Genomic DNA, 26,866 nt, shown 5'->3' with positions numbered 1-26,866 from the left:
TGGAAACACAGCTAACAAATCGATCACCAGGAAGGCGCTATTTACCTAACTCACAATGCAGCGAAAATAAAAGGGACACGTACTCACATCGATAACGCGGCAGGCATTTCCTGTCATTATTAATCACTTTCTTCACTGTTAGCACCTCGCGTGTGCTCTTTAAAAAGTGTCAGCCCTCTTTTGTTTTAATGGCGAACCTTGATGGATAGCATCCTTGATGTCACCATGGAGGAAGGAAGGAGGAATTATTGAAAAGGATGTCAATGCGCACATCGGAGGGGAACCATCGCTGCTCAATACTGTCACCATTTGAAGGTTCGCTAAAGCGCCTTGCAAACTATTCCTGAATTCAGCAGGAGCCGTGGAAGCTATTTTAATCCACTGTTTAAAGGGACCAGCGCTGAGAAATGGGTGTCTCTTTGGGCGAGAGAGCGCTTCTAAAGCTTCCCGGACTTTGTTGCAACTCATGGGTAGGAAAATTATCCTTCATCAGACGTTTTAATATAAAGATGAGCCAGGATGTGAACAATGCGAGTGATGGTGCCAAATGTTGCAAAACCTAGTCTAACAGCACAACAAACAAACGAGAACAGGAAGCCTGAATCATTGCCAAATAGTAAGGTAAGAAAGCTGGCACTAAATTAGGAGACATGCTATCACCAGACACTGCACTCGAGACTTAAGAGCACATTTTGGTCATTAAAATGAAATGGATTCTTTTTAATCACGTATTAATTAACCATGCATTAACCATCGCGCCTGGAAGCCTGCAACGCTCACGATTTCAATAGATTTGCCCAGGGAATGGCTGCTCGTGATCTGCTGATTCACGTTTTCATGTCTGCTGTGAGGTACGTTTGCACAAGCAGAAGGCTGCATACTTCACTCAAATGGCCACAAATAACACCCACAAACGTTTAACTTCTAAACCGGGTCAGCAATGAACAATTGGAGTAGCAACTTCACTTGCATTATTTTGCACAAAGAGTAGGGTCTTAGGTGGGAGCTAAATTGGTAGGAACATTTCGAGAAGTAAACTTACAAACCTGACTCTGCTTAGCGGGTCTTTCGCAAAAGAAGCATTGCCATAATTAGATGCAATCTCGATTAAATAATGAAAGGCTGGTTCGACAGAATTTCTTAAAATGGAGGTGGTGAAGCCTATGGATGCCATTTTTAAGGTCTGGGCCAGGCACTGGGACATTACTGTGAGTGCAGAGTGAGTGCCGGAGTGACTGTGAGTGCAGAGTGAGTGCAGAGTGACTGTGAGTGCAGAATAACTGTGAGTGCAGAGTGAGGGCGGAGTGACTGTGAGTGCAGAGTGACTGTGAGTGCAGAGTGACTGTGAGTGCAGAGTGACTGTGAGTGCAGAGTGACTGTGACTGTGAGTGCAGAGTGAGTGAGTGCAGAGTGACTGTGACTGTGAGTGGAGAGTGACTGTGAGTGCAGAGTGAGTGCAGAGTGACTGAGTGCAGAGTGAGTGCAGAGTGACTGTGAGTGCAGAGTGAGGGCGAGAGTGACTGTGAGTGCAGAGTGAGTGCCAGAGTGCAGAGTGAGAGCAAGAGTGACTGTGAGTGCAGAGTGAGAGCAGAGTGAGTGCAGAGTGTGAGTGACTGCAGAATGAGTGCAGAATAAGTGCAGAGTGAGAGTGAGTGCAGAATGACTGCAGAGTAAGAGTGAGTGCGCAGGATAAGACCACACACATAAGACCACACACATAAGACCACACATATAAGACCACCACCACACACTCACCACAACACAATCCCCACCACACACTCCCAACCACACACACACACACACCACCAGCCGTCACTGCACGCTTTCACCGGGCACAAACACCATCAGCTGTCAGTGCAGGCTTCCACCAGGCACACAACACAAGACATCAGTGCACGCTTTCACCAGGCACACACACCTCCAGCCGTCTGTGCGCGCTTTTATTAGGCACACACACTACCAGCCATCAGTGCACGCTTCCACCAAACACACACACATCCAGCCGGCAGTGCACGCTTCCACCAAGCACAGACACACACCACCAGCCGTCCGTGCTTCAAGACCAGCTTTGTGTAGCTAAAAACGGATTTCCTCCTCCTAAACCCGGCCTAATCCTCGGAGTAATGTAAACAGGATTTCTGTTGCCGCCATAAATTTCACCCAAGTCTCGTGCGCTACTGTAGGGATTTGTTAAAGCATAATGTGGAATTTTATTCATAAATTCTGTTCTTCGGGTGCCATCTGTGTAAGCTGCCACGTTGTATACAACTTGTTGGCTGTCATATACACCATTCCATCTATTTCACGGCGCAGTGAGTGCAGAGTGAGTGCGAGAGTAACTGTGAGTGCAGAGTGAGTGTGACTGCAAAGTGAATGCAGAGTGACTGAAGAGTGAGTGTGACTGGAGAGTGACTACAGAGTGAGTGTGACCGCATAGTGAATGCAGAGTGACTGCAGAGTGAGTGTGACTGCAGAGTAACAGTACCTGCAGAGTGACAGTGACTGCAGTGTGTGAGTGTGCAAGGTAAACAGTGTGTGACTATGCAGGGTGAACAGTGTGAATGTGCAGGGTGAGCAGTGTGTGAGTGTGCAGGAGACAAACACTCAAACTAAGTCCACCACGCACACACATAGGACCACACACATAAAACCACACACATGCACCACACACATATACCACACTCACACACACCACAAACACACCAGCCTCTCACCATTACACACTCATCACCACTCACCACCACGCACTCACCCCCACACACTCACCCCCACACACTCACCACTACCAGCCGTCAGTGCATGCTTTCACCATGCACAAACACCACCAGCCATCGATGTACGCTTTCACCAAACACAAACACGACCATGCATCAGTGCAGCAAAACCACCACGCACACAACACAAAATGTCAGTGCATGCTTTCACCAAACACAGACATACACACACCACCAGCTGTCAGTGCACACTTTCACCAGTCACACACAACACCAGCCGTCAGTGCACTCTTTCACTAGGCACACTCGCCAACAGCTGTCAGTGCACCCTTTCACCAAGCACACACATTACCAACCATCTCTGTACGCTTGACAGGCACACACACTACAAGCCGTCAGTGCATGCTTCCACCAGGCACACACACCTCAAGCCGGCACTGCACGCTTCCACAAAGCACACACACCACCAGTCAGCAGTGCACAATTTCTACAGGCACACACACCACCACCCATCAATGCACACATCAATTGTTAACGCATTCACAATTAACTATTGTAGCAATCGCACTATGCTGCACTTTACTTTTAAAGATATTCAGCTAAAGCGCAGCATGCCACCATTGCTAATATTCCAATCCAACACACATATGTTCGAGGCATGTGGGCTGCTGAATTCACATCTTATGCATAGATCGCCGCCTAGTGTTGGGTCCGGATGATTGCACATTGTTGTCCTGGAAGAGTCTTCGAAGTATCACGAGATAGGTGGCTCCTTCCCTGGACTGGACAGCGCTTGGACGCCCATCGGGCAGCAATCGCGCTATATAAATAACAATACTACGACTACAGTGCGCATGGGCATCCTCTCCATCCGCAGATTGTTTTTTTCCGCCATTGGGTTTGGATGTACTTTTCTTTACTCCAGTTCGGAAACTTTTCTACAAGGCCAAAAGGCCTTCGGGGTCGTCGGTATTGTTCTTTCGATCGGTGCCGAGTTCTTGTTCCAGTTTCTTTCGAAGCAGGACGTCGAAGAGAGCCGCGTGGCCTTTTCGACACCAGAGGCCCGATCGTCGATGGAACGGAGCCCGTTGAAACGATGCCCCCTTTGTAACTCAAAATACCCCCACATCGATGTACACCCGGTGTGCAACAAGTGCTTATCACCAGACCACAACGAGGACAACTGTCTAGATTGTACTCGGTTCCGGTCGAAGAAGACGCTTAGGCTCCGACGTGCAGCAAGACAAACAATGACGAAGCCATGCCCCGACCCGGTGAATATCTTCGACGAAGACGACGATGAGGTCGTCGAGACTGAGGATCCAGAACAGACGTCGGATCCAGGTTCGGAGCACGACTCCAACTACTATGAAGACGACGAAAAGCACGTCGTTAAAGATGAAAATGTCGAAGAGGTAAGGGACAACGTGTTCCCCATCGGAGCCGTCGATGACGACTCAAGTGATGATCCAGGCCCAGCAGCGGGTACTGGGCCTCAACAAGACACTCTTAAACTTTCCAAGGCTCCGGTCGAGGCATCGCCGAAAGGCCTTAGCCAAGATCATGACAAGCATTCTACAGCCCCGCGTCTCGGCCCGGCTAAGAATATCTCACACGAGCCATCGGTCGCCCAACTAAAAGCGAAACCGAAAGCTATCGAGGCAAAAACTAAACCGAAACTGCTAAAGACAGCCAACGGATCGAACAGTGCAAACACATCGGAATCGACATCGAAAAAAAGTGTCGACGACCCTAAAAGGTCAACCACAAAGGGTGTCGATCCGGAGATTGGTACGCTTAAGTCCATCGCTAAAGCCAAGTACGTCGAACAAACGAGGTCGGCGTCAACGGACATCGACGCAAACAAAGGACTCGACTCTCAAAAGGCCCTCGAACCGAGGCACCGAGTCGTAAAACAACAGCTCGTCAAAGCCCTCGAGCCAAAAACCAAAGGCGCCTCGAAGGAGCAAGTCGAATCGATAAAAAAGAGCGCACCTCCGACGCAACAAGCACCAAAGTCGACGCAAAGTAAAAAAGCACGACGGCAAAGCAAAGTCCGTTGGTCCCATATCGACGCCGGCCCCAAAGCCGCCGATAAAATTCGGACTGCCCCCAACAGCACGGCCTAAGGCGATGGATCCGAAAAAAGGGATCGAACCTTCCAAAACTGTGTCACTTGGAAAAGGGAGTCATCCTCAAGAAGTAAGCGTTGTGTATCAGGAGCCCTCCTATGATGAACAGTCAAAGCTCCATATCGACGCCGACACTGGTACACTTACTATTTATCAAAGAAAAATCAGGTCGAAAAATCCACTGGAATCCTATAAAATTCCACTAAAAAAGAAAAGGGAATCTTCCACATCGCCTGTCCTTTTTGAGAGTGTGCAGTACCATGGCCAAGACACTTATGCATACTCACCCACACGCTCTAATGAGGAGCTGGGGTATGACTATGAAGAACAATATAATTACCCTGCGGACAATGATCAAGATGACCAGGCTCAAGCCTGGACAGACACTACTGACCAGGGGGAGTCACAACCTATCCCTGATACTCCTTCTTATCCTGTAAAAACTTCGCCAGCAGAGGATACAGCGGCGTTTAGCGCACTAATAGAGAGGGCAGCACATAATCATGATGTGGACATGCATGCTGACCCAATTGAGGAGGATTTCTTGTTTGACACTTTCTCCACTTCAGAGAAATCAGTTAAAACATTGCCAATGTTAAAGGGTGTCCTCAAACACGCAGGAGACATTTTTAAGGAGACCACCAGAGCAAGGGTTGTTAACTCCCAAATTGAAAGAAAATACAGACCGGCGCCTGTGGACCCTACATACATTAAGGGACAGTTGCCGTTGGACTCTTTGGTGGTATCCAATGCTCGTAAACGTGCCAACTCCCAAACTACTGGTGATGCTCCTCCTCCAGACAAAGAGTCTAAAGTGTTAGAAGCTTCTGGGAAGAGGGTGGCTGCACAAGTAGCTAACATCTGGAGAATTCCCAACACACAGGCCCTATTAGCCAGATACGATAGGGCACATTATGACACATTAGAGCAACTGCTACAACATTTGCCTGATGCCTACAAAGAAGGAGCAGAAACACTGATACAGGAAGGGAAACTCATATCCAACGCTTCCGTTCTGAGCTGATGGCCCTGAGACCCCCTCGGTGCTCGTCTTGCCCTTGGCCTATTCCGGACGTTTGGAGCCAGGAATATGTATGTAGAGACTGTCATTTCTCCCTCTCATCTCTCGACCTAACAAATAGTCCAGCCCACGCCCAGAGTCCCGACTTTACATATGGAGTCTGTCCTTCTCTGACTCTTAGAGCAGCGCTGGTCAATTGCAGATCATTGGGCAAACATGCCATTGACATCTGGCAGTCCCTCCAGGACAACAATTGGGATCTTTTTTTCCTAACAGAAACATGGTTGAATGATACCACGAATCCCATTGTCACTCTTGCCCTTCCGGAGGGTTACAGTATCATTTGCGCCAATAGACCTAACGGTAAACAGGGAGGTGGCGTTGCCCTAATTTATAAATCTAAATGGACGGTTACCATCCCTCTTTATGATCAAATCGACTGCATAGAAGGACTGCCTTTTAATGTTAAATTATCCCCTTCCACCTCTTGCTCGGGAATACTGATCTACCGCCCCCCGCACTCTAACACCTCACACCTGCCGGTTCTGGCGGATTATATTATTCAGATCAGCACACGCTATGCTAACTTCACTGCCTTAGGGGACTTTAATCTCCACGTAAACGAGGAATCTTGCCCCCACAGCAAAAACTTTGTTTCCACGCTGGCGGCCTGCAATCTAGCCCAAAAAGTACTACTACCTACGCATAAAGCGGGACACACATTAGATTTGATCTGCTCCAATTTGACAAATATCCTGACAGCTCACCCTATTCCGGTCATTTGGTCAGATCATTTCCTCATCCCTTTTGAGATTGATATTCCTTGTCCCAACAGACCTATTCTCACTCCCAAGGCCTCAGGGAGAAACTGGAGCCGCATTACCTTAGAGACGCTCCAGGAATATTAAAAAAATTCACAACCTATCCCGTCGTCTGACCTCGACAGGAGCATTGACTATCTGGACGCCTGGATCGGTCAGGCCCTAGAGGCTTTGGCCCCTCTGAAACCCATTAAAACCTACAGGGCAGTACCATCAGCACCTTGGTATTCCGATGAGCTCCCTCAGAAAAAAGCCTCATGTAAATCTCTTGAACGATCTTGGAGGCAGAACTACTCCTTGGAAAGCAAAGCTACCTACAAGACGGCCCTCAAGGAATACCGTAGACTGATTGTGGAGCACAAAAGGGATTACTTGGCCTCTAGAATCAAACAAGCTAGCCATAGCGCCAGGGAGATCTTTAGCATAGTCAGATCCTTTACAGACCTTAACGCGCTGATTCGGATTCAGCCTGCCTCCCAGTCCCTTTGTGACAAACTTTTGCAATTCTTTGAGGAAAAAATTGAGAATATGTACACCTCCTTCCCTATCTCCAATAGTGATGGACTGGAGGAGGAACCCATTACTCATAATTTACGGACCCCTGCCCTATTAAAATTTGCAGACATATCTGAAGCCGACTCTATGGTGGAACTACTCAAATGTAAATCTGGATCACCTAATGACCCTTGGCCAGCGAAACAATATAAGAAACTGGCAGCTTTTCTCAATCCCTACCTAAACCATATTTGGAATGAATCCTTGAGAACGGGTAGATTCCCCGCCAAATGGAAGCACGCTTCTCTGGTCCCCATCCTGAAGAAGCCCAATTCAGACCCAGGCAATCCTAGTAATTACAGGCCAATTTCTCTTTTGCCCGCTCCAGCTAAGATCCTGGAAAAATTGGCACACTCCCAGCTTGCGAATTACATTGAATCCAATGGACTTCTGCATGACTCTCAGCATGGCTTTCGGTCGGGCCACAGCACGGAGCCAGCCCTGATTGTAAATGTAGTTGAGCTTATATAGCGCACAGCTACCCGCAGTGGGTTTCCCGGCGCTTGCTTAGGGAACCCTTCCTGATATTCCCCTGTGAGATAGCAGGGTATCCACAAGGTGAAAGTCAGGCATCCCGCCGCGAGGGGCCGTTGTGGAGATTAAGCAAGCTGTTGCCCAGAGGCGCAGAGTGTGAACCCGTGAGTCGAGGAGGCACCGGGGCGAGAATTATCGAGTCCGTGGAATTTTTAGCCCAAGACCCGCCGGGGCGGGGAATTGAACCCTGGTCCAGGACCGATCTCAGATTCCGGGTCTGCCGCCTCTAACCCCTGAGCCACACTTCTCCAATGGCTGACTCGGTGAGATGGACGCTGGACCGGGGGTCGAGGGCGGTGTTAGTGCTGCTGGATCTTTCGGCAGCATTTGACACCGTCTCTCATAAGATCCTGCTGAGAAGGCTGGGGGACCTGGGTGTAGGCGGCTCTGTGCTGAAGTGGCTTTCTTCTTATCTATGCGACCGCACACAGCAGGTATATACCTTTCCTTATACCTCCTCCGCTAGACCACTCAAATGGGGAGTTCCTCAGGGCTCATCCTTGAGCCCGCTCCTGTTTAATGTTTACTTTACCCCCTGGCCAAATTAATTGCGCAAACTGGGATTAAAACCACCTCCTACGCTGATGACATTCAGCTACTTTTTACCTTTGACGAACCCTCTGCCTCTGCCTTTGATCCATTGAAAACCTGTCTTAGGGATATCTCCAGATGGATGGACTCTAACTCTCTCCGACTCAACGCTGGAAAGACGGAGATCCTGTTTTTCAATTTACCGTCCCCTCTGGATTCCAGCCTGTGGTGGCCTGAGGATCTGAGCCAAGCCCCTACGCCCAAAGACTCTGTGAGAAATCTGGGAGTTCGCTGGGATAACCATCTTAGTTTTAATGCCCAGGTCCAAGCAGTAGCAGCATATTGCTTTGCGAAGATCAAGACAATAAACAGGCTTATTAACTATCTGCCAGTTGACTGCCGTAAGACTGTGGTCCAAGCATTGATAACATCCCACCTTGACTATGCCAACGCGCTATACCTTGGTATCACAGCAGGTTTATGTCATAAACTCCAGACTGTCCAAAATGCTGCTGCTAGGTTGGTGGAGAGAATTCCTGCTAGACATCACATTTCCCCACATCTCCGCAAACTGCATTGGTTACCCATTGCTAAGAGATGCGTATTCAAGGCCATGACTATGGCTTTTAAAACTTCTAGGGGTAAAGGATCGGCCCATTTGAAAAACACTCTGCGGCCGTATGCCAATGCCAGGACATTGCGCTCTAGTTCCCTACTTCTTCTCGCCACTCCCAGATTCAAACGAACTCGTTCAGGAGGGAAAACATTTGAAGTTTGCGCGACTCAGTGTTGGAACAAGCTCCCGATTGCCCTCCGTGCCTGTCAGACAGAATCGGTATTTCGAAAATCTCTTAAGACCCATCTTTTCTGCTTATAACGTTTCTTTCTTTTATCTTTTTTTCCCCTTTTCTACGCCCCCTGTTCCCAGATCTATCAGCGCCGGGACGCCCCGTTGGGGCAGCTGTGCGCTTTATAAAATACACAAATAAATAAATAAATTCCATTAAATGTGCGCTGGGCGTAGCAGACACTGCAGCCAGAACCATCAACACAAGTGTCATGCTCAGAAGGCATGCTTGGTTGCGTATCTCAGGGTTCAAACCAGAGATTCAAACCACATTATTAAATCAGCCTGTAAACCCTGATTTTCTATTTGGTCCTGATGTGGACTCCATCTTAGAAAAGATTAAAAAAGACACAGGGACAGCCAAATCTATGGGGGCCTTGCAGTCACAACAATTCAGAGGTGGTTCCTTTCGTCGCTCCAATAACAAAGGAGCTTCAAGAGGACAGGCATCCCAGCAGACTCAATACAATAAAGGGAACACGCAAACCACCTATAATAAAACAGGCAGAGGTGGATACCGTGGCAACAGCAGTAAAGGCAGAGGATGAGGGAATAACAACACCAGATCCTCCGCCAATACTAAACAGTGACGCCTTGTCGCTGCCCCCGGACCATATACCACCGGTCGGGGGCAGATTACAACAGTTCCTGCCAGTCTGGGAAAGCATTACCACAGACAGGTGGGTAAGACAACTCATTCAGTGTGGTTATTGTCTAGAGCTAACATCCACTCCACCCAACATACCCCCAAAGCACCGTCCTATGTCCGCAGAGCACATAGACTTATTGCAGCAAGAAGTTATCAGCATGCTGCAAAAAGGGGCCATAGAACTCGTCCCTATTCAGGAACAGGGTACAGGGGTGTACTCTCTGTACTTCTTAATCCCCAAAAAGGACGGGTCTCTCAGGCCTATACTAGACCTCAGGCCCCTAAACCAATACATCTTGTCAGAACACTTTCACATGCTCACTTTACAGCAAGTTCTACCATTACTCAGTCAGGGAGACTTCCTCGCAACCCTAGACCTAAAGGATGCGTATTTCCACATACCAATACATCCAGCACACAGGAAGTATCTCAGGTTTGCCATCAAAAATCATCACTACCAGTTCAAGGTACTGCCTTTCGGGGTGACAACAGCCCCCAGGGTCTTTACCAAGTGCCTAGCGACAGTGGCTGCGCACCTACGAAGAAACCATATTCACGTCTACCCCTATCTGGACGACTGGCTTATCCAAGCAAAGTCAGCCCAGCAATGTGCCAGCCACGTGTCCCGCACTATTCACCTCCTACACAGCCTCGGATTCTCATTAAACTACCCAAAGTCTCACCTTCAGCCCGCCCATGTACAACAGTACCTGAGTGCCTCAATAGACACTCTGGCGGCAAAGGCGCAGCCAAACTCAGCCAGAATCAACAGCATTCTGTTACTCATTCAGAAATTCAGACCCCAACACTCGCTCACAGCAAGGGTGTTTATGCAGTTGATAGGCATGAGTCCACCTGCATTTTCATAGTCCCTCATGCGGGACTACTCATGCGTCCGCTCCACGAGTGCTTAGCACGGCAGTGGAACCGGGCTCAAGGACAATTGAAAGACCTAGTGTTGGTGACCGGTCGCGCATACAGCTCTCTGCATTGGTGGAACCCACAAAACCTTTGCAGGGGACGACCGTTCCAAGAGCCTGTACCACAAATAGTGCTGACGACGGACGCATCTCTCAGAGGATGGGGAGCGCATGTCCTCCATTACACAGTGCAGGGACTATGGACGACACAGCAGAAGCAGATGCACATCAACCTGCTGGAACTGATGGCAATCTTTATGGCGCTGAAAGCTTTCAAGGTACACTTGTGCAACAAAGTCGTGTTAATCCGGACGGACAACATGACTGCCATGTACTACATACAGAAGCAGGGAGGGACACACTCTCCACAGTTGTCCCATCTAGCGCAAAGCATGTGGAAGTGGGCCATTCAGAGAAACATCTTCCTCTTGGCGGAACACCTCCCAGGCAAGGACAACCAGATGGCGGACCTGCTCAGCAGACACAGCCACCAGATGCACGAGTGGGAGATACATCCCTCAGTGCTGCAGCCGTACTTCCAGCGGTGGGGTCAACCGGAAATAGACCTGTTCGCCACAAGGGAAAACGCAAAATGCCAAAGCTTCGCCGCCAGGTTTCCACATCCGCAGTCTCAGGGCAATGCGATATGGATGAACTGGTCAGGCAGGTTTGCGTATGCTTTTTCCCCAGCCCCGCTAATACCACTAGTGGCACGCAAACTGCGACAACACTCAATGACACTAATCCTAGTTGCTCCAACCTGGGCGCGGCAACCATGGTACACCACGTTCCTAGAACTTTCCGTGGTTCCTCATCAAAGGCTGCGATTAACACCCAGCCTTTTAACGCAGAGCCATGGCGACATTCAGCACCCAGATCCGCAACAGTTGAACCTTGCGATCTGGCTCCTTAAGTCAAGTCAAGTCAGGATATTTATATTGCGCACATATCACGTCCAAATGAGTCTCATGGCGCATGCAGACGATTCTGACCAAAAGGGTAAGTGGCAGAGATTAACAGAAGAGCCAGGTCTTAAGCTTCTTTCGGAAACTAGTGTGTTCAGAGCTCCTGAGGTCATAGAGTTTGGTTACCTAAACTTGCCTCCCGACTGTATGAATATCAAAGAGGCAAGGAGGCCTACAACCAGGGCATGCTATGCGGCAAAGTGGAAACGATTTGTCATCTATTGTAAGAATAATGACATAAATCCGCTAGATGCATCTACTCAGAACATCATATGTTACCTCCTACATTTACACACATGCAATCTGGCTTACAGCTCCATTCGTATACATTAAGCTGCGGTGGCAGCTTATCTTCAAAACAGGCAGCACCTTTCACTCTTCAGGGTACCTGCTATTAAAGCTTTCCTGGAGGGACTCAAACGAATCATTCCTCCAAGACACCCACCTTCACCTGTCTGGAACCTCAACGTGGTTCTTACCAGACTAATGGGACCACCTTTTGAACCTCTACACTCCTGTGAGATACAATTCCTAACGTGGAAAGTAGCTTTCCTAGTAGCGATTACATCACTCAGAAGAGTTAGTGAGCTGCAAGCCCTAACTATTCAGGAGCCATACAAATTCACGCTAATAGGGTAGTGCTGCGAACTAACCCTAGATTTATGCCAAAGGTGGTGTCCCAGTTTCACATCAATCAAGCTATAGAACGGCCAGTATTCTTCCCTAATCCAGATTCCGTGGCAGAACGAGCTCTACATACCCTAGACGTTAAAAGAGCTCTCCTGTGCTATATAGACAGAACAAAACTTTTCAGAAACACTAAACAACTGTTTGTTGCCTTTTCACCACAGCACAAAGGCAACCCCATTTCCAAATCAGGTATAGCCAGATGGATTGTTAAGTGCATACAAATTTGTTATCAAAAAGCTAAACGCACATTAACAGTTCCCCCAAGAGCGCATTCAACACGCAAGTTAGGGTCATCCATGGGTTTCCTAGGAAACATTCCTCTAGAAGACATATGTAAGGCAGCCACATGGACTACCATACACACATTTACCAAACACTACTGCGTAGATGTACACTCCAAACAGCAAGCAGCTGTAGGACAGGCTGTACTCAAAACTCTTTTTCAAACTGCTGCAGCTGGCACGGGCAACCGCCGCTAGGAGGAGACTGCTATACATTCTATGCATAAGATGTGAATTCAGCAGCCCACATGCCTCGAACGGAATATGCTACTTACCAGTATGCATCTGTTCTTGGCATGTAGGGCTGCTGACATTCACATGTGCCTCCCCGGTGCCTGTCGCAGCTGTAGCATTCAGAATTAATCTCTAGCATGGACATCACTTACTGTATCATACTCCATCCCTGCCACAATGGCGAAAAACAATCTGAGGATGGAGAGGATACCCATGCGCACTGTAGTCCAGGGGAGGAGCTACCTATCTCGTGATACTTCGAAGACTCTTCCAGGACAACAATGTGCAATCATCCGGACCCAACACTAGGCGGCGATCTATGCATAAGATGTGAATGTCAGCAGCCCTACATGCCAAGAACAGATGCATACTGGTAAGTAGCATATTCCTTCCACTACACACCACATGCATACACTCCAAAACACATGGCTAAAATACATTGCCATTTACAATGCCATTACCTCTAACTCAAAAAAAACCGAGACCTATTGCATTTCTAATGCTTGTTATATATATTGATTGCATACAGTATATTGGGAATAGCGCTCCCTCAATGTGAATAAGTACTCAAATGCGTTTTTTTCAGAGGGCAAGGGTGGCTGTATTTTCATTTGTGTAAAAAAGAAGATCCTTATTGTGAGGAAAGTGGTGTACTATATCTCATAGTTGTGCGACTTCACTGTGTAATACACTCACAGTCCTGTCTTGGGTCCAGTCAGGCCCGTATGGAAAAACCATTAGCTCAACCCTGGGAAGTCTTGCTTAAACAAAGGAACAAGTACAAAGAATTTAGAGGCACCAAAACAACAGAGTAAGAAAGTCACAGAACGCGACGGAAGCCCAACACCAGTTCATAAAACTAGCTCTAATTTTTATGAGTTTTTCGACACCAAATTGAAGAAAATGCTCCTGAGTTTTCTGGAGGTATACATTTTTATGTAAATTGTTAATTACAGCAAAATTCCAACAAGCATTGGTAACCACAAAGCTTGGAAACTTTGTAAAACTTTTGAAAAATTGTGTCCTGCTACTCTGGCAATCGTTGGACAACCAACTCTGACAGGGGGAAGGTCAGAGGGGCCCAATAAGGAGTAGTTGTCACCAAAGCGGTTTCAAGCCCAGTTCCAGGCTCTATGGGCGAACCACCATAGACTTTAATCAGAATGGTCCTAATACAAAGGATGCTGATCGATCGACAAGAGGATTCCTGGGGCTACTCCTTAGTCCACAACTTGTCAGTCCACTACTTTGTGGGGTTACTTTGGCTACAGAGGTCGATGTGCCTCAAAGTACTCTTCAGTCCAGTTACCACTGGACTACTGGTCTCTGGGCACAAAAACAAGTGGTTCCTTTTGATCGAAGGTTAATGTCCATCTTGGGTGACTAAACTGCACTCTGACGACTCTTCCAGGTCTAGCAGACTCGGTGGAAGTTTTGAGCGTCTGGACCGACTGAGCTACTTTGGCTACTGACTGGCCAGAATAGACTTCTTCAGCTTTTGTGGCCCTGGTACTGTAACAGGAAGTCAGCCAGCTGACTCTTGGCGTTTACCTCTTCTGTATTGGGGCTCGGCAGTGACTTCTTCAGGCAGCCAACAATGGCACAGTCCTCTCTTTAGCAGCCCAGGGAATAGCAGGTGCGGTCTACTGTTTGGTGCAGCCCCTATTTCCACATAAACCCAATGCATTTCGTTACGTGTCGGAATTGTTTGTAATGTAATCCTTGCTCGTTTTCATTAGGCGCATGAGTTTTTAACTGATAAATGTAACGAACAAGAGATGGTTTACAGTCCACGTATGTTGGTTTTCTGGTCGGCCTCATTTCTTTTGCAGTTGTATTATAGTAATCATTGAGCTTGCCGCGTCTTTGTAAACAACCTGTAGATCACCTTGACCATCTGATTTAATAATGAAAACACTTAGTTGATATGTTTATTTCTCGTTTTCTGTATATTTAAAGAAAGTTTCATGCTAAATTTAATTGATTGCACATTGTTATTAAAATGGTGGCTCAAAAATTCCTTGTTTTTTCCCGATACAGACCCCCGAGGAAGGGTCTTTGACCCGAAATGCATTGGGTTTATGTGAAGTGAAGACATAAGATGCATTGTATTGATTTACACACGGAGTTTACGTTATGAAAGAATAAATAAACGACAAAAAGAATAAAAAGATGAACATTTGATAAATTGAATGAACTTTGTCATTAATGATTTAAGATTGATGATGACCAATCCAGGTCAAAGTTGATGAGTGCACACGACCTTTTAGGATGGAGAATCTCCACCTTTTCTAGTAATCATTTTGGATAACAGTGTTCTTAGACTAAACACTTTGGAAGGAGTGCACTACAAAAATAAACAGAAGAAAGTATTACATTTATTAAGACAACGAGTGCACCAACGGATCTAACACAATATATTTCAATCAAACATATATTGTTTAAGGATCAAAGCACTTGCAACTGAGGTCTGATTAGCAGGCCTCAGAGCACTCTGAATCAAAACACCAGCAGCATCAGCCCAAAACTGTGGGGTTGACCATGCAAAAAGAGGCATTCCCTTACACTTATTTTATATATATATGCTTTAAGAAATGGTAGAATAATGATTCACAGTCATTTTCCACTTAACCCCTTGCACGCTGATGACGAGCTGGGCTCGTCATGAGGTAGCCTCCTGCTACGCTGATGACGAGCCCAGCTCGTCACGTAACATGCGGTTTCGCAAAACTCAGCGTACGAGCGGAATTCCGCCCGCACGCATGCGGTTAATTTCAGAAGACAAATTCAGTGATGAGAGTAGATTTTATGAAAACCACAGTGGAAAAATAACTTTTATAAAGTGTACTTTGTGCTAAAAGAAAACTGGTTCAGAACCACTCTGTGTCTCACTCCCACTCCAGAGGCACTATACAGATTCCTGGTTTAAGAATTAACAAAACTGATGCCGTAGGACAGTGGCTTCTAATCTGGGCTCAAGAAGTCAGGGGTGTTGTCAACAACTGGTCACATGCCTTGGATTAACCACCTGGGAACGGACAGGAACAACTGTCACAACAAAAGGCAACTTTACGACTTCTTTTGCTGTGGTGATACTAAATCTGGCTGGCATGATCTGCTCCCATTCTTTGCCAAGGCCACCACAGATTTTCTGGCTCTAACTACATACAGATGAAAACCCAGTTTTTCACCCTGACAGAGGGAAGAACACCCCATTTTTACAACAGAGCCAGATCTCTTCTGATGGAAGAATGGGAATGTTAAAATGTGGGGGCTTTTGTAGAATTGCAAAGAGAAAGTGTTTAAACATTAGGTGGCAAGAGGTGGGAGAATTGTCAGAAATGGGTGAAGTAGATCTTCCAATCACTGGCTAGTGCAAAGGATAAGACTTGCACCTCACCATCACCTCCTCAGAATATTTTTGGACTTGGAAAGACAACATCTCGGGAACGAAGACCCTGCTGGTAGAAAAAGTTTCCAGCGACTCCTGCTGGCATCCAATAACTAGTGGACGTGCTGTCCAATTGTCAAGTGACTGACCTCCAGTTTGCTTGGTCCAGGGACATATTCCAGACTACAAGAGGGCTCTGTATTTGGGGGAGAGGACTGGTTATGAGAACATGTTTGAAGGTGTGAGAGGCACAGAAATGTAGAGCTGGTGGGAGCTATAAGTGGTGGTATTGCTATCCTTTTATTTGAGTGCCAGTACAGTCATATGATACTGTCTTGTTTTAAATTAGTAAGCGTGAAAGTGTGCTGCACCAATTCTGTTTGGGTTAATGCTTGCGCAGCATATCCTCACAGCCTTAATCGTTCTGCACATATTGGCATGTGCCAGTCGATGTAGCTCTTACAATTCCTCCTGCCTTGCATGATAAGGAACTGCTGGGAGTTTCCTGCACTGTAACAAAGTGTGCTGCAGAAGTGTCTGTGGAGAGTGCCTTCTGCTAAGTTTCTGTACCATGAACAGTACTACGAGGGTATGAGCACTCGTTTAAACTCGCATCAATTGATTTACTACCTGTTTTTGGTGGTGGCAATTTTCCGTTTCGCTGTTTATTTTCAATGTTTTATAGTAGATAGTATAGTCAGAGTGTGCTTCTTATTCATCGCATTTTTTATTCTTGTGTTATTTTCGCTGCGGGTTGTTGTTCTTCAAGAACAGGCTATTCATTCATGTTGGTATAAATGTGTATAGTATTTGTGTTATTTCTGCTTTGCTGCATTTCCAGGGCTTTTGCTTTGGATACAGTCTCTAGAATAGATTCTCAATTTCGTCAATCTTTGATCAAGAATTTACTTTTCTGGGCTATTCCCCTAGCTGGACAATTTATCTTTCTGATTTCCATTAGTAATTCATGCTTTGTACTTTTCTCCCGTTAAGGATGTAAGACCGCACAAAAGTTATTTACTATAGTAATTGCTTCAGCCCATCTAAAGAGCTTCCCAACGCTCCACATCCGACCGGACTCTATTCTATTCTAGTTTTCAACCAAAGGCAAAAAGAAAAACCTTGGTAACAGGAGTTGGAAGTGTGAGAAGGGCTAGGAACCACCTAACTCAGCTTCGTACAGCTATCTAGTACAATCCTACTGAAGAATGTCCCATTTCTATGGCTGAAGAACTAATCCAGGTGGTTCTATTGTATCGGTGGTACTATTGTGATTTATCTTTGCTTTTTATGTAACAGTTGTTTCAGTTTCCTTGTATTGTTCGATGCTCCGCTTTCCGTAAGACCATAAATAATTTTACTTTGCCTTAAGCTTGAAGTCTTCCAGGCAGGGGCGTCTTGATGGCTTGTATAGAATGTGAAATCGGGCATGAATAGTCACAGATTCGTTGAAAGAGTACACTGAGTGTTGGCTTGAGGTGAAAATGAAAGGTATGGTATTGTGGAAATGGTGGCGCAGGAGTGGGTGATCGTATAAAAGGGATGGGATTAAAAGGCTTGGGAAGGATTACTTAATGTGCTGCATACTACAGGCAGCACTTTAGCAGCCACTGAAGGCTGCTTTTAGCTAGGACATATGCATGTTGCATGATATCCACTCTGCAGCCCCGTTTAGCAGTCAAAGATAGCAATGGATAGTTTGAGCCAGTATGTAATGCATGTGCTTTTGGTTGTTTCCTTTCTGCAGCACAATCGAGCAATAATCGTGAGCAGCTCCTGGATAAGGAGAGTGAGATCGCCTCCCTGCTCGAGAAGCTCAGATTGAAGGATGCAGACATGCAGCGAATGCGTGAAGAAGAAGCACAGCGTGCAGGCTTCCTACAGAATGCTATCTTGTCTTATGTGCAGAGCTCACCTCTTGGAGCCTCCAGTCCAAGGAAATGAAGTGTCGGAAATAAAGTGTTGCAGGAGAAGCTCCACACCGTCAGGGTTTCTGGCAGTACCTGAGCACCTGTGAGGGAAGAGTGGATCACAGCTATTTACAGCCCATTCCATACAGGGGGGAATACTCTAGGCAGACTCATGCTCATATGGAAGCGGCCATTTTAATGGATCTGAGGTTTGCAGGCCTCAGGATGGCTGGCAGACTTTCATATGGTGCGTAGCTGCTTGCTATGACTTGTAATATGGCAATAGAAAGGGGAAATATGGATTTGAAATCTTGCTAGAGACAGAAGGTTTGTCTGGGTCTCACATGGGCAATGGTGAAGGACATATCCCGCGATAAGGCTGGCCATATCAGTTATTACTGTTTCCAGCCTTTCCAAATGTATACCACATCCAAGAGCGTCTTACTTGAAACGAGGACTTCTAAGCCAGTATCATTAATCGATAATATGCAGACTGCATCAATAGAGTGTCTCTTTACTTTTCTTACTGCATTTCATGACATCCCACTCCACTTTTCGTATAGAATGCCATGGGATTGTTGGACGCTGAAGTCATCCTTGACATCCAGTCTCTGTGTAAAAATAAAGTTCTGTGCAGACTATAGCTTTGATGCAAGTGACATTGAGGGCTGTCAGGTTTAGGATTCTATTAGCACCAGAATATAGCAGCTCAGGCTCTGGAGTGTACACACTATTTTAATACTTTAAAAAAACAATTTATGGATAGAGGTCGCACTCATTGTCGGAAATTCCCTTTGTGTCCAATTCACCATTGAGATTTTTTTTGTTGTGGAAGGGAGGAGGGTGGTCTGCTCCAGTTGATCCTGGTCATCAGTTCAGAGCACCTCTTCTGAAACAAAGGAGTTTCAGGAATAAAAGGCGAAAGAACAACTTGGTTAAACATACAAGACATTACACACCTTTGAAATTAAGATTGAAAAACTAAGTCGACTCCCTGCCAGGATGACAAGTTTCTCAAGGCCATTTCACAGTAAATGCCCGACAACATTGTCACAAAATTATGAAAATGTTACAGAATCCGTTGCTCCAGAAGAACCTTTGTGTGCCAGCATATTTCTCAGAGTACAGGATAAAATAACTTCAAGTCCTAAGGGACAGGAGACCAAGGAAAATTTCCATCAGACGAGATACTACTAACCACTAGAAATGCTGGCATTTCTGTCCACTTTCAACGAAAATCAAGAAAGTGCACATTTCCTGGGCACGATGGTATTTTCATAGCTCATGATGCGAGTATCTCCAAGAACAACAGTGCCAGAGTATTGGAGACTATAAACTGACAACATTAGCCTTTTGTCAGTCTTATCCACGTCGATGCAAAAAAGGAGAACGGAGCATGGTCAGTCGCCATTTTTTGAGAATAAAGGACTGACTCCCACAGTCGTCTGGAATGTCTAATTGGCTAGTAAGAGAATTCCTATAGTGTGAATGTCAATCAAATGTATATATAATCCACTGCAGAGAAGAGATGCATTGTCAACATGTTGGAACTGAGGGCTGTCCACATGGCATTTAATTTCTTTCTTCACCCGATAAAGATGAGTTCTACTTGGATCCAGCATGCATTACTTCAAAAAGAAACGATGCTCAACATCCAGGGTCCTCAAGTAATCTACAACTTTGTGAGCACAACTATTTACTTACTAAATGTGGAAAATGTATACAAAAAAAATGCACTGTAGATAGCGTGTTTTCAGAAGATATTAAATGGGTTGTTAAAATCAAAGGGTCATATTATCAAGAAAGGACGATACAGTATAGCCGCTTTTATCAGCAGGAAACTGCTGACAAAGCGGCGATAATGGGCTTGATAATAGGCCCTTGTGAATTCCCATAGAAGCCCAGGTTAACACCAGAACCTGGGCTTCTACGGGAATTCACAAGGGCCTATTATCAAGCCCATTATCGCCGCTTTATAAGCAGAGATAATGTATCGCCCTTTCTTGATAATATGCCCCAAAGTTCTCAGGGAAATTTAAATATGGTGGGGGGTTCCACAGCTAGATGTCTTTGCACGACCAATAAAACACAGGGGCTTATTCACAAGCCCAATGCGTCACTTTTAATATGGGAAAAAGTGATGTACCGGCGGCACGAGGGGCTTCTGAATAGCCCCACAGAATATAGTGACTACACATCTAGATATCTTGAGCCCAACTCTGAGCGGGGCAATAATTTTTCTACACGCTCATACCTCTCTACCTTTCCTGTACAAGTCACAGGAAGGATCTTTTGCATAGCCAGCAAGTAATGAGCCTAGGACCTTCTACTGGAAGTCTCTTACTGAACGACACCATGAAAACTAGATCTCCTGTCCAAGACAAAAAGTAGCATGCAATACCACAGTCTTCCAAAAAGTAATTTAACAGCTTGGGTCCCGACTACTAGCAGTATGGCCATTTGAGTCTGTATTTCGAACTACATGAACAGCCTCAAGTTCAAAGACCTTCATTAATACCTTCCTTATGCTTTCAATATCAGAGATACTGCTTATGTTACTTGACAGTGGTTCTAGAACAAGCAGAGCAGAGAAAGTACAAATTATTTTTATTAAGCTTAAGATGAGCTCTTCTACAATATCCAGTTCTTCATGGAAGGTTTACCTAGTCCTTTACACATTGGTACGCTCTCCTTCGGAACCTGGGAAAGTATTATTCTTGATGGCCTTTGCATTACAGTGGGTGGCTAGAGAGCTTCATGGCCTGGTATTAACGATTTCTTATACAATGTCAGCATCTCTCTTCGAACTGCCCCCTCAAAATTATATCTGATGATTTATCATCTGGTGTTCACAGCCATTATATCTCACTGGGTGGAAATATCCTTACAAAAATGCACACTGGGTTATGTTAACTAAATGAGACAGATTTCTCTTTAGATGAAGGTAAGGAAGTAAAATTTGGTTAATATTAAATGAATTAGGTTAGAAAATAAATCCACACCACTGTTTCTAAACTTTGGCTCTGCACCTATGGGATTTCTACCTAATAAGTAGACAAGTGCGAGGTTATTAATTTTCCAAGTAAGCCTCAAGCTTATTCTATGTGTAAAATAGCCTTGCATCTCAGAAATATTCCCTTTGCTGTATTGTTGCCTTGCCTGTCATGCCTTTAGTTCAATTAAGTGAGTTCTGTTTACCCAGTTTGTGCTTGCTAATTTTTTCCAAGATCCACAAAACCTTCTACCATAATAAGCCACTACCCTAACCTTGGTCAGTCCATAAACGGAAAGAGTATTTGCCGTTCTTCATGCTTTTGTGAATGTCTTAGGCGCCAGTGACTTTGGGCATGGTATTGTGATAACTTGGTGCAGGGACCAGCTAGGTAGCCAAGCCTTACTGGACTTGGTTTGCCTGTCAAGGTTGGGCTTTATTGTTATGACCTTTGGTCAAACCAGGAATTGGGACCAGGTGAACAACAACCTGTGCGGAGGTCAGTAGCCAGCTTTTAGGGTGTCATCCAGGGCTTAGAGTCAGGTGGCGTGATAACCAATAAAGATGAAACAAAAATCTCAACACTTTGTGAAGCATAGATAGAAACATTGGGGCACTTGCCTTGAGGCTGATCCTAGCGATGCCACATTCAGCTTTAATCCCCGAATGGTATCCGGCGTATGAGGAAAAAAGGTGTGACTCAATTTGTGTTGTACATTTTGGTTGGGTTGCCCAGCACGCCGAGCTCTCAGATGTGTGTGTCCAGCAAGAGACAGCACATTTATTCCATGTTTCTTGGCACATGTCAATGGCAGAGAAGCAAACTGTTTCAATCTGGACTAAGAGAAGCCATAAATAGTGATATTCAGCAAGAACACCTCACCATGGGACTCCAACTGGTGGCCAGATCTCATGTCAGGAATCTCAGAATAAATCAACAGCAAACTGGACATGACTGCACAAGCCAACAACATCACTGGATCCTGCCACCACACCCTGAAGTTGCTGAAGAAAATCCTCAAGTTGTTCCTAAGCAAAACTAGAAAAACTGTCCCTCACACCCTAGTCACCAGCAAGTTGAACTATGGGAAGACCTTTAAGGCTGGGATTACCAAGCAACTCACTAGAAGGCTACAGTCCAACAAGAACTCTCACTAATCCACACCTCAGTGAACTACACTGGCTTCCAATGCACAACCATGCCTAATTCAAACCCCTCACCCTTATTACAGTTCCACGGCCCAAACAAAAGGAACACACCATGCCCGGTTCCTGCAATTCCATGAACCACATCTTTAAATCCAGATTTTTTCTGCCTTAGGAGTTGACCCAGAAACATCATTTCAAGATCCTCCCACTCTTCTGCAGTGGGATTTTATGAATTCAAGGTACTTCACAACTCAGTCATCACCTACCTGAACAGTCACATCTCGTTCCACCAACCATCCAAACACCTCCACTCCGCAGTACTCCAACTCAGGATGATGAACGTTCTTGCATTGCTCCTAAATCTTGGACGACCTCTCTCTTCACATCAGATCCCCCTCTCTTAAATTTCGCAAGAAGCCCTGGCTTTTCCATTAACCAACCTACCATAGGTACGGTTAAGTGCACACACCTGCTCAGCACCAGGATACCCTTCTGGGTGATAGTGCGCTTTACAAGTACATATAACAGAAGATGGGCGCTATCTCCCAGTAGATTGGTCTAGAGAGCAACCTGGAGACTGCAGCCCGAGAAAAGAGCAGCAGGTAGATGAGGCAGGATTGCACATCAATGGACTTTCATAACCACTATAAATGATAGGATTGTGAAAGCTGCATAACAGAATGCCAGCACATTGCACATCCAGCACCAGGTCTTCAATAGTAATCCAAGTCTCAGGATAGTGACTTGGTAGCTGCACCAGGTTGCCTTAGGCCATTAGCAGTGTAAGCAGTACTCTTAGCATTCCAGAGAGATCCATTTTTAAATTGTGGTTGCCCACTGATCCTAAAAATCAGTTTCTGTCCCCTACTAGTTGAGCCTGTGGATCCAACAGTTTCAGTTGGACATGTGGGTACCCCCCAAAATCATGACTTCAAACTGTCCAATTCTAAGATTTTGGGCTGGTGGAATTTAGTGCCCCCAGGGGACCAAGTTGTAAGTAGAAACGCAGACCCCAAGCCGAGGTTAGAGATTCGCCAAATACCAACCTGGTCTCTTCTTTCTCACTACCTGTGCCCAGTGCACTGAAACCCCCAAACATAGGTCCCCAAGCATCCCTGTTCACCATGATACTGAAAGTATTTTGTGAACCTGCCTATGGCGCCCTGGATTTATTTTGATGAGGTGTAACCCACACTGCAGGTTTGGGTGAGGGGGATGTCCTGACTTTGGCTGCATTTGACACTCAACCACAGCAGCTCCGAACTACAGAACTGTCCTTTCTCACACCCAGGATTGCCAAGTAAGTGGAGCAGATGACTAGCATATGATAGCAAACGTTCCTCCATTATTTTATTTTATGGCACCTTTGCCCAGTTAAGTGACTTGGGAGTAAATAAACTTAATTAAACCTGAGGTCCTATGAAGGATGCATAGAATACAAATATCTTCTCGGCATGATAACACTAGTCACAGGAATCCATGTTGTAACCATCTATCAAGTTGGATAGAGACCAATGGGACAAATATGCTCTGATTTAGGTAGGCGGCTGAAGCAGGACAGTCCCATTTACACCACTAACAATTACATCCCACTGCTGGAGAGTGGGAGGACCTTGAAATGTCATCTCTGGGTAGACTCTTAAGGCAGTCCGAAATATCTAAATTTAAAAGTGTAGGTCATGGAATTGGAGGAACCTGGCAAGGTGTGTTTCTTTTGTTTGTGGAATTGTAATACAAATTTCTGCTCTGGTATATCTGCAAGGAAGTAAGGACTTGGATGAGGAGTTAATCCTCCACTTAATTTTTGGCTATCTACACTACGGTTCGTCATCCCTTTCCTTACACCCACCATTTCCTCTATAGGTGCTTCAGCCTCGATCCCTGGTGTGCTAGGGTAGGTACACGGGAGAAATGATGATGAGGTTTCACTCTATGGCCCACCCATTGTAAAGGATGAACCTATTAGGTTTTTGGCGATTGAGAACCATTTGTAACTTAACAGTGGGGTGCCTCTGGGGTGAGATGGATTGACCTCAATGAAGAACTGGGACATGGAAGGAGAAAATCAGGATAAGCGGAATAATCAGTAAGCAATCCGAACAATAAATTTGCAAAGCAGCTAAGTAGAAGTCCGTCCACCCTTTTGCCTAAAACTGCTGCCCTTATTCCTACCCTAGAGCAGACATCAGAGTGAGCCAAAAGTTCTCCTGATAGCATATATTAATTGGGGATCGGGAGGCAGGCAAGCCTATTCTATTCAGGGCTTGTGAATGTTAAAGAAGGTCTCATGATGGAGAACAAAGAGTTATAGATATCTGGCAAAATGAACTATCATTGCAATTTATTTTGGATTTTGTGATGCCTGGTGTACTTTAAAGTGCCTTAGCAGCATGTTCCCTTGGTTCTTCTGTTTCTCCTTTGAACTTAAACGTTCGAGAAATAAAGGAAACTGTGTTTGTGTATCATTATGCTCATATTAAAAAACATTTCTCTTTATGAAAAACTGTTCAGCGATCCAACATTTCAATTATATTAACTCTGTTAAAATACCCATGATGAAGGCCAAGTTGTATTTCTTTTTTAGCTTCAGAAGTTGTACATAAAGCTACTAATAATATCATGATATTGCGTTTGTGTCACTTATATTAAAGTTTGTCAGACATGCAGAGACAGCTTTGAGAAGCATGATGCATATAACCAATAGATCAATTGCAAGTTATTTTTTAACCTTTGTATATTGCTGTTATATGTGTTCAATTTGATGTAGTAGACAACGTTTTTTATTTCATTATTTGTATCATACTAAATATAAAATTATTTTACTACAGAATTTTTTGTAAGTTTTTAAATAAATCATTTTTGCCAAGTTGTGAGCAGACCTCATTCTCTCGATCCGTTTTGGCACCCTTTCTAGGAATCGCTCTCACTAACTGTGCTAATTAAGGCTGAGTTTCCTGGAAGAAGTAAATTCACCTGGGTTATTAAGAAAAAAAACACAGATCTGAAAGTCTGTCTAGCAATGTTACAAAGACACCTCGCAGCAAATATGAGGGCTCCAGTAAGGGATGATTCTTGTTCTCTGGTGGCAGTCAGCTTGGTATTTTAAGTTGCAAGGAATCCTCCATCAACTGGCAGGGTCACACCATGGATCATTGCACTTTTGTCGCTCAGTAGGAAAAGAATTGTGTTCACCACGTCTTCCACCTCTAAAAGAAAACAGAGTGGTCAGTTCGGTCATCTACAGATGATCTGGGCAGCTTCTAAGATGCCTCCACTTACTAACAGCACAGATTAATGATGGAGTTAAAAAACACATATTTCTATCAGTCACATCCTAGCAGCAAAGTTGGGCAAATGTGAATTACTGTATATTATGTGTACATTGTGGGGGAGATTTATAAAATCTCCATGCAACGCAGCCCCCCACGAGGCTGCGCTGCGCGACAGGGAGGGAGCAGGGGAGCGCCATAGTTCAAAAGATATGGCTCTCTCCGCCCCTTACCCGTGCGTCTGCACGGATTGCAGTTGCAGCTGCCGTGCACCACGCACCACCTTAGCGCCACAGGGCTAGGGTGTGTCTGTCTAGCTTAGGTTTTGTACAGGAAGGGTACCCTTCCCGCACAAAATACAATGCCTAGACATGAGTGAAAGCTTTTCCCACTTTGCATAGAGCAGCACACATGCAAAGTCAAAAAAAGGAAGGAGAAATAAAAGCATTTCTCCTTCCTTTTGCACCTAGTTTAAAATGGCGCAGTTTTCTCAAGCGAAATCCAATCAAATGTATTTAGTAAATTGGGTTTAGAGTGAGAAACCTTGGGTGGTTGCATGGGAACCCCCCATGTACCACCCTTGGCCCGCCCCAATGGCGCAAAGTAATGGCGCTGCTTTGCATTACTTTTCCGTTATTTCCAGCACTAAACAAGTTTAACGCTGGAAAGTAAATTAGGAAAAAAGATTTTGCGCCGTTTTCCATCACTTTTGTGACACAAACACAGCACATAATCTTAGTAAATCTCCCTCTAAGTGTGTAACATCGATCCAGACTCAAAAAGCAACTCGTTGGGAGGCACTTTGCAGTACAGAGGTTAATAAAACCTGTAAGTAGTTTACATTAGCAGTGAGTGATTCTTACCCTTTTGCTAGAAGGGTAGCACCACAGTTCAACTCCAGTCCAAATGGCCTTCAAAAGAGTCATTAACATCCAAGATGGATGTATGACGATACATCGCCAACCGCAACAACGCATGCAATTACCACGCTGTTTTTAAATCATCGCACGCATTTACTGCGCATGCTGTTGCCACGCAAGTGTAGTGTCTCTGCTGCTTTGGGGCATTACAATGCAGGTCACCAAATCGCCTGCTGTTACATCGTTCTTTGCACCGAGTTTACGAAGTCTCTAATATACAAGAGAGTGCAGAAGATAGCGGAGGCAGGTTGCATGGACCGGCTCACACTAGGTATGGTGTGTGGGTGGCGGGGTGCCCAGTGCGACAAGCTGCAAGCGGAGTAGCTGCGGCAGTGTGAGCG

At 45.5% G+C, this 26,866-nt stretch overlaps 2 protein-coding genes across 6 annotated transcripts in view; one reads left to right on the top strand and one right to left on the bottom strand.

Annotated features, from left to right (window-relative positions):
* LRRC45 (leucine rich repeat containing 45) overlaps nt 1-25,202 on the top strand; it is a 446,362-nt gene extending 421,160 nt beyond the window's left edge. For 4 of the 5 annotated variants that reach the window (XM_078653779.1, XM_078653776.1, XM_078653775.1 and 1 more), the window contains one exon: nt 18,033-25,202. In XM_078653779.1, the coding sequence (XP_078509905.1) occupies nt 18,033-18,229 (197 nt within the window). In that variant the 3' untranslated portion in view covers nt 18,230-25,202. Of the gene's footprint in view, nt 1-14,934; nt 15,064-18,032 lie in introns of those variants that run through there. The other variant, XM_078653778.1, reaches the window with a different exon arrangement.
* DCXR (dicarbonyl and L-xylulose reductase) overlaps nt 20,786-26,866 on the bottom strand; it is a 166,705-nt gene continuing 160,624 nt past the window's right edge. Inside the window, exon 8 of the mRNA XM_078653780.1 lies at nt 20,786-25,542. Coding sequence (XP_078509906.1) covers nt 25,439-25,542 — 104 coding nt within the window. The 3' untranslated portion in view covers nt 20,786-25,438. The remainder of the gene's footprint in view (nt 25,543-26,866) is intronic.

The sequence above is a fragment of the Lissotriton helveticus genome, chromosome 7 (genome assembly GCF_964261635.1).
Source record: "Lissotriton helveticus chromosome 7, aLisHel1.1, whole genome shotgun sequence".
NCBI classification, from domain to species: Eukaryota; Metazoa; Chordata; class Amphibia; order Caudata; family Salamandridae; genus Lissotriton; species Lissotriton helveticus.
This window is presented reverse-complemented; position numbering and strand designations above follow the sequence as displayed.